Genomic DNA, 11954 nt, shown 5'->3' with positions numbered 1-11954 from the left:
GGCAATGTGCCTAGTCCATCTTGGGGTGATAACCTGCTCTCAGCCCCCTCATGCTTTTGGGAGTAGGCAACACTTAGTCTACTATCAATCTGTGCAGCCAGTTCAGACTGAGTTTTACCAAGGTTTGTAACTTACTTGGATTTGAGGGGAGTTTCACAGGACTTGTATAAGACATTTCCCTGATACCAAGCAACCTTTCTTCCAACTTTGATGTGCCTGGTCCATGTCATGGAAGCACAACAACTTCTCACTGAGCTAGAGGAAAGTCTAACTTGAGGACTAAACTAGTTTCTCTCAGAAATATAGTAATTGACTGAAACTTTTACAAAAAAATATTCACACAGAGATGTGTGTTCATATGAAGTCAGTTTGAGGCATCTATTCAGAATGGGAAAGTTTCAAGATGAGAACTAGTTTTGTGATGGAAGGTGGATGTCAACTCTTGTTTATGTGTTTCCTATCTAGTAAATACAAGATAGCAAGACTGTGTGTGTGTGTGTGCTAAAAAGTTTACACTGTCAACATCTTCTGAGAGAACAACTCAAAATTTCATCTAATTTGCTTTAGTTAATGTAATTAACTTGATTAAACTTCTTTGCTACATTTGATTCATAATTTCAAAAACATTTTTAATTTAAGGTAGAGAGTTGAGTGTAATGAAGGGACTGAGGTGTTTTGGGGAGTTATTTTTGATTACATTGATTTGTTACAATATTGTTTTTTGAGCTTTCTGGAACAGTGATACAGTGCTGCTCATGGGGGTCTTGGTAATCACTGTGGCAGGAGTGGGTGGACAACATTGTTCTCGAAACTTAGTTAATTGATTCCTTTGGCTATCCATAAGCTTTAAGGGTTCCAGAAAAAAAGAGTTTAAGTTTTGCAAGAGTCAGTGTGTGAAAGGATAGATGCTTTTGTTATGTTGGAGAAATAGCTTATCACACAAGTTAACTCTGCTTTCACTGTGTTGTGACAATACATCTTTAGCCTGGGCTTGGGTAACTGTTACAGTGCATTCCAGAAGGATAACATCCAGGCCTAGAAATCTTCATTTGTGGGTGCAGGAATAAGGTGTGCTGGAAATTTCTCAGACAGTTAACTTAGTGACATTCCTAACACAGTGTTTCTTATGATCAGACTGTAAGACCTCTTCAAATTCACTGATGTTTCCTTCAAAATAAAATCAAAGTGCTGTTTTAAAGGGAAATACTAAAACATTTTCCTCTTTGATATAACACAGTTTCATGACATGTCAGCTAATACATAATAGATGAAAATAGCAAATCAGCAATTGGTAACTTGATACCATTTGAAACACCTCTAGCTTTAACTTGACTTTTCAGAATAACTGCTTTTTAATTCATACCTGAAGACCTTGGGAGATAGAGTTGTACCGTTCTGGTATGAGTCTTTCGTTTATTGTTTCATGTGTTAGCATAAAACTTTTTCATGTCAAGCTATAAGGAGTTACTTCTGCCTAAAATAATGCATCAGGGAGTGATAATTGCAGTTGTCCATTAACGTTTATAGAAACAGAATACAGAGAATATATTGCATGCAATGCTGATGTGACATACAGTTGGTATAGTTAATGTAATTAACTTGGTTGACTTGTTAGAAAGCACCTTGCTACACTATTGTATGTATCAATTTTTAAATCATAGCTTCCCAGCTGAGGAAAATCCCAAGTTTTTAGCTAACTTAGTTAATATCAAATTCATACACTTGGCTTTTTTTCTTTACTGGCTATGTGAACATATGGAAAACTAAAAATAATGCTGGATGGGAGGATATTCATCTATTTTGATTGCTTTAGAGCAAAATGAGCAGCAGTTTTTCAGACCTGACACACCAGGCAGTGTGGCATGTGGTAGTGTTTGTCATGGCATCAAAGTAGTTACCCACTCATCCTGTAAATGTGCTTCTCCAGTGTAATCATCCAGGAGGGCTATGCTTGGTTTTCATCAAAAACTTTATCACACCACCTTTTCTAAGGCCCCATAAAGTGAACAAATGTAGCCAGAGAAGGGTGGGAGAGGCCCCAGGCAGAACAGGGACATACAGTTCCTGAATTTTAATGCTAACATGAACTTCTCCCATTCTGTGTAGCATTTACTTTCTTCTTGCCAGTTTATCCATCTGTACAATGAGAGATGCATTTGCCAGTGCAGTTAGATTGTTGCAAAACATAAGTAGTTTTTTCATGGAGTTAGTCTGTGAATGAAAGATTCTGGTGTCTGAAGGGGCTACAAGGAAGCTAGAGAAAGACTTTGTTAGGAACTGCGGTGACAGGACAAGGGGCAATGGGTACACATTGAAAAGAGGGAAATTTTAGGTTAGATATTAGGAAAAAGGTTTCCCTGTGAGGGTGGTGAGACACTGACACAGGTTGCCCAGGGAGGTAGTAGATGCCCCAACCCTGGCAGTGTTCAGAGCCAGGTTGGATGAAGCCTTGAGCAACCTGCTCTGGTGGGAGGTGTCCCTGCCCAGGGCAGGGGGGGCTGGTCCATTCCAACCCCTAAAATTTCTATGATTGCCAAATACTCTTTAAAATAAAATGTACATATTAACTTGGGTTTAACATCTCTCTGCCATAAACTATCACTCATACAAAGGTAACTCATATCCCATCAGAGCAGTTTCATTTCTGCATGCACACATAAAGGTCAGTGTTCATACAACTGGTAATTATACCAGTTTGGCTTGAATCTTGATCCGGTATAAATAATTTAGACAGCAATGTACTTTATAGTTAATCCGGTCCCAAGGGAATCGGGAGATCTAGTCTTCTCTCTGCTGCCTTTTAGTGCTCCTGGGCTGTGCGTGGCAGTTGCTGCCCTCTGCCGGGCCCCGCGCTGCCTGCTGCGCTCCCGGAGTTCTGTTCCCTGCACGGCTCAATCACTTTTGTTCATGGGTCCTGTAGTCTTTCCACTGGGTAATCAAATACATCCTTCCATCCAGCTGCCCAGTACCAATGAACGTAGTGTCTTAACATGACAGGAAAGTATGTGGATAAAACTGTTGTCTGGATGGGAAAGCTAAAGGACTAACAGTTGTGTTTAATGGAAGTTGTCTTTAATGCAGAAGTGTTTGGAAGTTCATGAACCACAAAAGTACCTGGGGAAGTATGTCAGCAAAATATTGCCTTATGTTGCATGTCACAGAATGCGGAGTAATCAGAGTTGGAAGGGACCCTGGAGGATCATTTAGTCCAACTCCTGGCCCTGCACAGGACACCCCTGAGAATCACACCATGTGCTTGAGAACATTGTCCAAACATCTCTTGAACTCTGTCAGGCTTGGGGCTGTGACAGTTTCCCTGGGGAGTTGTTCCAGTGCCCAACCACCCTCTGGGTTTCTTAAAAAACAGACAATTAGTTCCCACTCTGTTTCAAGCATAAGGTCTGTCATCCTGAATTTGGATAGACAGAAAGCTGAACATGAGCCAGCAGTGTGCTCAGGTGGCCAAGAAGGCCAATGGCATCCTGGCCTGGATCAGGAACAGTGTGATCAACAGGACCAGGTAAGTGATTCTTTCCCTGTACTTGGCGCTGGTGAGGCCACACCTTGAATACTGTGTGCAGTTCTGGGCCCCTCAGTTCAGGAAGGATAGTGAGGTGCTGGAGCAGGTCCAGAGAAGAGCAACGAGGCTGGTGAAGGGACTTGAGCACAAGTGCCATGAGGAGAGGCTGAGGGAGCTGGGGGTGTTCAGCCTGGAGAAGAAGATGCTCAGGGGAGACCTTATCACCCTCTGCAACTCCCTGACAGGAGGTTGGAGTCAGGTGGGGGTTGGTCTCTTCTCCCAGGCAACCAGCAGCAGGACAAGAGGGCACAGACTCAAGCTCTGCCAGGAGAGGTTTAGGTTGGATATTAGGAAGAGATTTTTTTATGGAGAGAGTGCTCAGGCATTGGAATGTGCTGCCCAGGGAGGTGGTGGATTCACTGTCCCTGGAGGTTTTGGATTACTAACCACAGGCAAACATATAACAGTGTAAAAGCTATGAAAATAATTTAAAAATCTATGTTGTAAAAGGTTATTTTACTGTGGTTTTTTTCTAGTGGTTGTTCAGCATTTCTGTAATTGGCAAAATGCAGTTTTTGTGTAGATTGACACCACAAATAAGCAGCAGTTTCTGTTATCTTGTTCCATTGTAACAGTCACACTGTATAGACAAGGAGGAAGACATAGTTCCTAACTTGAATAGCTGGAACTTCAAAAAGAAAGATGTAACTAAGTTTAAAAGAAGAAAGTCACCATTTACAAAGGGAACAAGTGATTTAGGAATGTGTCTGTCTTTTAAGTCCACTGAATGTCCCCCTTATGTGATGACACAACTGCACTTGCAGTTTAATGATTCTGAAACATTTTGAGGAAATTGCCTTCATTAAAAACTGCTAAATGAATCCACTCTGTAGTTTGGTGTCAACTTCAGGATGGTAGGATTGTCAGATATATTTATAAACAAACATACCATAGGTAAGTGCATTCTCAGTACCTTTTAGAATCACAGTTTTCCTTAGTTTGATTGTGATCTTGGTTTTATTCCCAGACAGAATGTAATGTAGTAATATTGTTAGTCAAACCTCCTTTCTGGTTTATGTTTTATGTGCATCAGGACTTAATTTTCAGGAAGGACTCCCTTCAGTGAAAGCTTCATAAACCTTGAGAGTTTAGATTCTTTACTTCACTGCCTAGGGAATACACAAATACTAGATTTTTGAAGCTTTGTGGTTTTAAGGGTTTGACTTTTTAATTCAATTTTTTGTTTCTTCAGTTCCTGAACGTACTCCTCCCTCCCTCCCTCTCTCTCCCCCACATTTTTTTTTCCTAAAGCTTTGCTGACCATGGTTTTGAAATCTTAACAGTAAGTGCCAATATTTAAATAGACCTATTAATTTTTTAAGCCTTAATGATTTCTGGGAGACTGTTTCCTTGACAAATGCCATAATTTGGACATGGAACTGGAAATTTGGCAGTGAGGGCTTTGGGAGCAGAAACATGCCTTTTGCTGTTCCTCTAGTCTGCAGCAGCTTAGACCAGCTGATAGGTCTTTGAGACATCTCACTTCTTGTAGAGTCAGTATGGATGTCTGTCCTTGTTCTAAGCTCTTCTAAGGCAGGAGTGGTTGTGCTGAATGATGAATGAACATATGAATGTGCTCTCTGAGACTGAATCTTAGTTGGGGTAACACTGGGGAATGGACAAATATCAGTAACTAAAACAGTATTCATCTGTGTGTAAGAAAATTAATCCAGGCACAGCAGGTGCAGAAGAGGTTTACTTGGGAGAGTCTGTGCACGTTCTCCACATAGGAGAGGAAAACTTAAAAACCTGAGCAGCTCATCTACACCAGTCACACAAATAAAGTCTGAGAATGGAAATGCACTATTGCAGTTAGTAGATAGCACTGTCATACAGGAAGATAAACTTGTTTATGTATAAATCCTCCCCCCCGTCATACAGGAAGATAAACTTGTTTATGAATAAATCCTCCCCCAAAAAAAAACCCCAAGCAACCCAACAAAAAAGCAAACATAAACCCACAAACAAAACATAAACCAAAAAAAGAAAAAAGAGCTGGACGTTACAAGCATCTTTTTAATCAGAAGAGCAAAGGTCTGAAACAACTTTCCATTATGAGAAATGTGACTAAAAAGCTTCTCCTGTAAGATTAAGCAAAATTAGTTCTTACCAGGATTCTGTGATGAGGTAACCTGAGATGGCAAGGGGCTTGATCCAGAGAATATCTTCAACCCCAGGGCTCACAGATCTCAGATTCCTGCTCTGCTGTTTGGAACTAAATGATCTTTAAGGTAACTTCAAACTGTTCTATGGTTCTATGATTTGCACTGGCATCAGAACTTTCAAAGTTTTTAACCAAGTTATCTATGCCCTAACTATCTTTCCAGTTTTATTTAACCTTCAGCATGTTACTGCATCACAAATCATCCCTTAAGTTTTTCTGTTTCTGCCATGGAATTATGATCTTGAATTATTACATCAGTGCTCCATTTTATCAGCTTCACTAGTGATAGTGTGTGGCTCCTTTGGGAACAATGGAGCTCTATATTTCTTTGTTTGTGCTTAATATCTAAGTTGTAAATACTATCCAGTCTTAAACTGTGTTTTGATTTTAGGAAGTTTTGGAGTGTTGGAGTGTCTGCACTAAATTAATAGTTATTGCCAATCACAACTCTTCAGGATATTACTGGAACTGGCCCTGGAATATCTTCCAACATCAACAAAAAGTAGATTTTTCTCTTGAGATGAAATATCTTTTTCTAACGTGTCAAGCATTCTGCATTCTTCAGACAATCTCTAAAAGATGATAGACTGTGTCACTGATGAGTCAACAAAGAAGGGATGCCTTATACTATAATTAAGTGGACTATATAATAGAAAGAGGAGACGACTAACTCTTAGAACAGCCCACAGAGAGCTCCAAATAATAAACATCCTACTTGAACTGAGATGATGATAGCTGAAAATGCATTAAGTAGACAGAGAAACAAAAACAAATGAAGGTGAGAACTCAGTCAAGCAGGCTGAAGAGCAGTAAGCACTTAGTCAGGAGCACAGCCCATGTTAGTGTTAATGCATTTCGCATTAGTGTGATGTCTGTAAAATACTGACTCCTGGCATCAGAGTTAATGACAGAACTCTGCAACAGGAGATGCAGGAACAGTAATACCACAAGAAAGATTATTTTCTGGTAATGTTTCAAGGGTTTTTTTAAATAATATTGTAGCATGTGAAAGAACTGGTAGCAAATCGTGACAATTGTTTCCTAAATGTCTTATTGTTCTGAAGTTGAGTTTTGATCAATAATTGATGGAACAAAAGAGATCAGATAGTACCAGAAACACGCACCAAGCCAAGTTATTTTTAGAACGTTGTTCAGAGGACCAGATTAATCAGGCTAAACTTTTAGTAAGAAGATTACACATATATGGATCAATATTAGGAGGATTTGTGGCTTTATTAGCAACTTCGGAGGAGGAAATACCTTCATGTTTGCTGCTGACTAAAATGAAATACTTTCTGTCACTGGTTGAGATTCATACATTTCAGCCCTGGAGAGTTGTACAGAGGACAGTGCTGTGTGTCTAAAACCATTTGCCACTAGCCTAGTTACCTAGTCCAAGCCTGAGTTGTTGTCAGTCAGGACCCAGTCTGTGCTTGCTGCAAGGAAAGGCCTGAAGGCAGTACTGTAAAGGTGAGGGAGGGCTGTTATCTGCTGAAACAGCAGAAATCTGCTCTTCAGTGGAGCTGCTGTATATGGATTGGATGGCCAGAACCTCTAGTAGCAGTGTAATCTGGTCTTGAGCCCATTTCCCCTGTTGTCTTTCCTCTGTGACACAGAGTTGGTACTGATAGGATAGATCTTGCAGAAAAAAAAAAACCTTTCACATAATGAAAAAGCAATTTTAAATGAATGTACTTGAATGAGCTACTACTATTTGTGCATATCTTCTGTTCATGGTTTAGATCCAAAAAGAGAAACTAGTAAGTTCTTATTGAAGATTTAAGAGGTGTCTGGATCTGGTGCTGGAGGATCTGGTTTAGGGGTTACAGCAGTGACAGGTTAATGTTTGGGCTTGGATGATGTTAGAGGTCTCATCCAGCTTTGGTGGTTCTATGATTCTATGATTTTTATTTCATCATTATAGGAGAAACCCTGAACAAAGGAACTGCTGCAAAATTGTATTTTTCTCTGTTTACTTTTGCTTTCAGTACTTAGAACATAAGATTTTTATTCAGTCTGGGTTAGTCTTGGGTGAACTAAATGCAAGTCTGCTTAGGATTTAGTAACTAGCCTATGCATTTGCATTTTAAAATCTTGTCGATAGAAAGCATCTAATATCTGTCCAAATTATTTATGCTTTAGGTTGAAATCACGGCTTAACTAGGAGTCCAACCATGAACCTTCCACTCTGCTGGAACCCCTAAACCATATCCTTCAGTGTCAGACACCTCTTAAACATTTGCAGGGATGGTGACTCCACCACCTCCCTGGGCAACCTATTCCAGTGCCTGAACATCCTAACATGGAAAACATTTTTCCTAACATCTAATCTCAGTCTCCCCTGTCTCAGCTCATGGCTGCTCTCCCTGCAGCCATGGCAGGAGAGACCATCCCACACCTCTCTACAGCCCCTGTCAGGGAGTTGCAGAGAGCCATGAGGTCACCCCTGAGCTGCCTCTTCTGAAGGATAAACAAACCCAATTCCCTCAGCCCTTCCTCACAGGACATGTGTTCTAGACCTTTCCTGAGCCTCGTTGCCCTTGGCTGGACTCACTCCAGTGCCTCAATGTCCTTTTTAAAGTGAGGGACCCAAAACTGAGCACAGCACTGAGGTGTGACCTCACCAGTGCTGAGTACAGGGGGGTGATCACTGCCCTAGTCCTGCTGGACACACTACTCAGGCCAAGATGCCATTGGCCTTCTTGGCCTCCTGTGCACACTGTTGACTCACATTGAGCTGCTGTCACCAGCACTCCCAAGTCCCTTTCTGATGAACATTTCTTTTGGTTTGTTTTGTTTCAGCCTCTTGGAGCCAGTGACTATTTGGAAGTATCAAAGCATTTTGACACTGTGTTTGTTCGTGACATACCACTTCTTACAATAGGTAAAAGGACACAGGCTCGTCGTTTCATTACTCTTATTGATACCTTTTATGAGCATAAGGTGAGAACCAAACCTTTCCTTTGTATATGAGGAATAACACTGGGAGTCCTAAAACCTGACTGTTACAATTGGTTTGAAGTAAGGCTTTCTGTAGCAATGATTTGGAAAACATAAGCAAAATGAACTAGCACTACAAGGAAACATCATTCCAGCTTCACAAAACAAAGGCCCCATCACAATAAAGGCAAATAAGCAAGTATTTTTTAGTTTCCTTTAAGTATTAAGCATGAGCATAAATAAAAGCCTGAGCAAATTTGCCTTTCTTGAATGGGGATGTTATTTCTTTCCTAACCCAGGAAAACTACAGAAGCCATGTCATCATTTTAGTAATTAAAGATTTTGCTGCCAACTGTGCTGAACTAAATTAAGTTTTTTAGATTTTAATCTGTGTGGGCAGTTGGTCAGGAATTAGTGCCTTCCTGATCAGGATACTGAGGAGTTAATAGCACAGTTACATTATTCAGTTTGAAGGAAACAGCCACTGTAGGCTTTACATTAAGTTGCAGAATTGTTCATGGAATAGTAGTGATAAATGCAGAACTTCATGTGGATTTACAATGATTTCAATCATGGAAGCAAAACCAGCATGAAGCAAAATCAGCATGACTAAAACAAAGGGAAGTTCATTTTTTTAAATGGTAATGCAAGATATGAAACCCAATCTTATGAGTGATTATATATGCACACACTTCAATGCTTATGCAGTTGGGAAATACTGAATGAGGTTGGAGGTTTTCAAGAATGTTCTGACATTGGTTGTTGATCAGAAAGGCCCCAGTACAGTGAGGTTTTGGACTAACTCAGCTGTGAGTAGTCCCATTCAAATCAGCCAGATTCTTTATGCTTTATGATTTGGAAATGGACAGTTTCTAACAGGATACACTGGTATTAATAACCTTATGTGTCAGAAATAGGGGGTGCTCTGCTCTAGCTATGTGCTGTCATTAAGAATTGCAAGTCACTTTCTATTACTTCCTCCTTAGGAATAAAACAAGTATTAAACTCCCATCAAAAGTAATTGGGAAAAACACCTGAAGTATTAAACTCCCATCAAAAGTAATTGTTTGGGAAAAACACCTGTGAGAGTATATTTGTGGATGCCTGTCCACAATGCAAATGTTTTGCCTGCAGACTCCCAACAAGAGTCTCCTCCTCTGGTATTGTTTCAGGCTGTCTTCACTGCAGCCCCCCCAGAGATACCATAGCTCACTGCACATTGTGTCTCTTCCTAGCAGACATGGAAACAGCATCACTGCTGTTACCAGCAGGGAACTTGCACCGGAGTAGCACAGATGAAAGCAAAGGAGGCTCCACTTGGCCTGGGAAATTTGGAATACGAGTGCAACACACTTACTGCTGAGAGGAATCTAACTGGGGGTGAAAAGAAAGCATTGGTTACTGTGTAGCTGTTATTTTAGAAAGTAAATTTTATGGTGAACTCATTGTCTGTATAGCAGATACTCTGAGTATTTAATAACACAGTTAGACTGTTCTCTGAGGAAAGGCTACATGAGTTGTTACTGAAAAAATGATCCTGTAAGGTTAATATTCCAAATGACTAAGTGAGGTCAATCTGTAACAGCAGTGCTAATAAGAGAAAGGGAAAATACTTGGGGAAAAAAACCTCCAAGGTCATAATTTGAAGTTTACTTTCCATAAATCATGTATTCTATCCCTTTTCTGTACAGCCCAAGTGATGATGTTGTTGCTGTTTTGCTCCTCTCAGGTGCGTATTATCTGTTCTGCTGTGACTCCTCTCCAGAGCTTGTTCCTGCTAGAACAAGACAGTGGTGAGCTACAGGACAACAGAGTGTTGATGGATGATTTGGACTTGAGCCAGGTACATGATATGAACATCGTCTCCCTTTCGTAACAGAATTGAGTTCAGTCTTATAATTACAGCAGTATTTTAGGAAGAGGAATCAAGAAAACATTTAACTAGTGATTTGCTGCTTTTTCTGCAGTGTATCTGTCACTGATAATTACATGTTGTGCTGTTTCTTCATAGTCAAAGAAAATGTCACAATATAAAGAACCATTTTGTGTAAGTTTCAGGGTCATTTTGATTGTTAATCGTTATATCTAGTCACTCGTGTATGAAAATACTGATTTAAGTTTAGCTCCTACATTTAAAATACAGAAGTAAAAGGTGATCTGTTCTACCTCCTCCTAGACAGTACAGAACAGCCTCACAAGTCCTCACAAACAGTGCTGGTTTACATGTTCTTTATTCTCTTTTTCCCTATAGCCTAGTTATTGCTAATGAATATTTAAATAATTTCTCTAAATCAGTATACAATTAGTCAACAAAGAAGGGAAAAGAAATGGTTAACATGTCATCATGTTGTTTTAAAATTAAATTATTCTTTTTGCTATGCCCCTTCAGAGGATAACCTAGCTGAAACAGGTGCTTTGCTTTGATTCTTGGATGCTCATTTCAGTTTTTGGTGCCGTGCTGCTGCCTTGTTTTGTCAAAGCCTGTAGAGCACTCAGCATTAGGAGCTGGATAAGATGCACTTCCATAGAGCCACATCTCTCACTGTTCTGTGTACTGGTTTTGTGTGTTAATGTAGGATTCTGCCAAAGGACTCTCCATGTTCACAGGAGAAGAGGAAGTCTTTGCCTTTCACCGAACTGTCTCACGGCTTACAGAAATGCAAACTGAACAGTACTGGAAAGATGGGGACAGAAGCAAAAAAACATAACTAAAAGTTGAATGAAATTACCAAGAAGTAAAATTACAGCATTGGAAAGCTTTTTAGCACAACTGAAATAATAATTGCACTTTATGATCTGGACCATGTTTTCTTTCATTAATTATTTTTTGAGTTTTAGACATGAGGACTTGGTTGTTTTTCTGTATCACCTGTGTGTGGACATGTGAAATTTTGCCTTCATTTGCCCCTTTTCAAAGCTGGCTGGGTGGCCAGGCCCAGAAAGTGATGGTGAGTGGAGTTCCATCCAGCTGGTGGCTGCTCACCAGTGGTGTTCCCCAGGGCTCAGTGCTGGGGCCAGTCCTGCTTGGTATCTTTAGCAGCAATCCAGATGAGGGGATTGAGTGCTCCCTCATTAAATTCGTGGAAGACACCAAGTTGGGTGGGAGTGTTGATCTGCTGGAGGGCAGGAAGGCTCTGCAGAGGGATCTGGACAGGCTGGATCCATGAGCCAGGACTAAGTGCCAAGTCCTGTACTTGGGTCACAACAAGCACTACAGGCTTAGGGAAGAGTGGCTGGAAAGCTGCCCAGCAGAAAAGGACCTGGCCAAGA

At 40.4% G+C, this 11954-nt stretch overlaps 1 protein-coding gene across 1 annotated transcript in view; it reads left to right on the top strand.

The window, feature by feature from the left end:
* LACE1 (lactation elevated 1) overlaps positions 1-11392 on the top strand; it is a gene marked incomplete at its 5' end in the record, with an annotated part of 54940 nt that extends 43548 nt beyond the window's left edge. The window contains 3 exon segments of the mRNA XM_009082137.1: positions 8547-8687; positions 10414-10527; positions 11261-11392. Of these exon segments, the coding sequence (XP_009080385.1) occupies positions 8547-8687; positions 10414-10527; positions 11261-11392 (387 nt within the window).
* Positions 11393-11954: the final 562 nt, after the last annotated feature.

The sequence above is a fragment of the Acanthisitta chloris genome, unplaced genomic scaffold (genome assembly GCF_000695815.1).
Source record: "Acanthisitta chloris isolate BGI_N310 unplaced genomic scaffold, ASM69581v1 scaffold20429, whole genome shotgun sequence".
In the NCBI taxonomy this organism is placed as follows: domain Eukaryota; kingdom Metazoa; phylum Chordata; class Aves; order Passeriformes; family Acanthisittidae; genus Acanthisitta; species Acanthisitta chloris.
The sequence above is the reverse complement of the archived record's forward strand: the minus strand, read 5'-3'. Positions and strand labels throughout refer to the sequence as shown.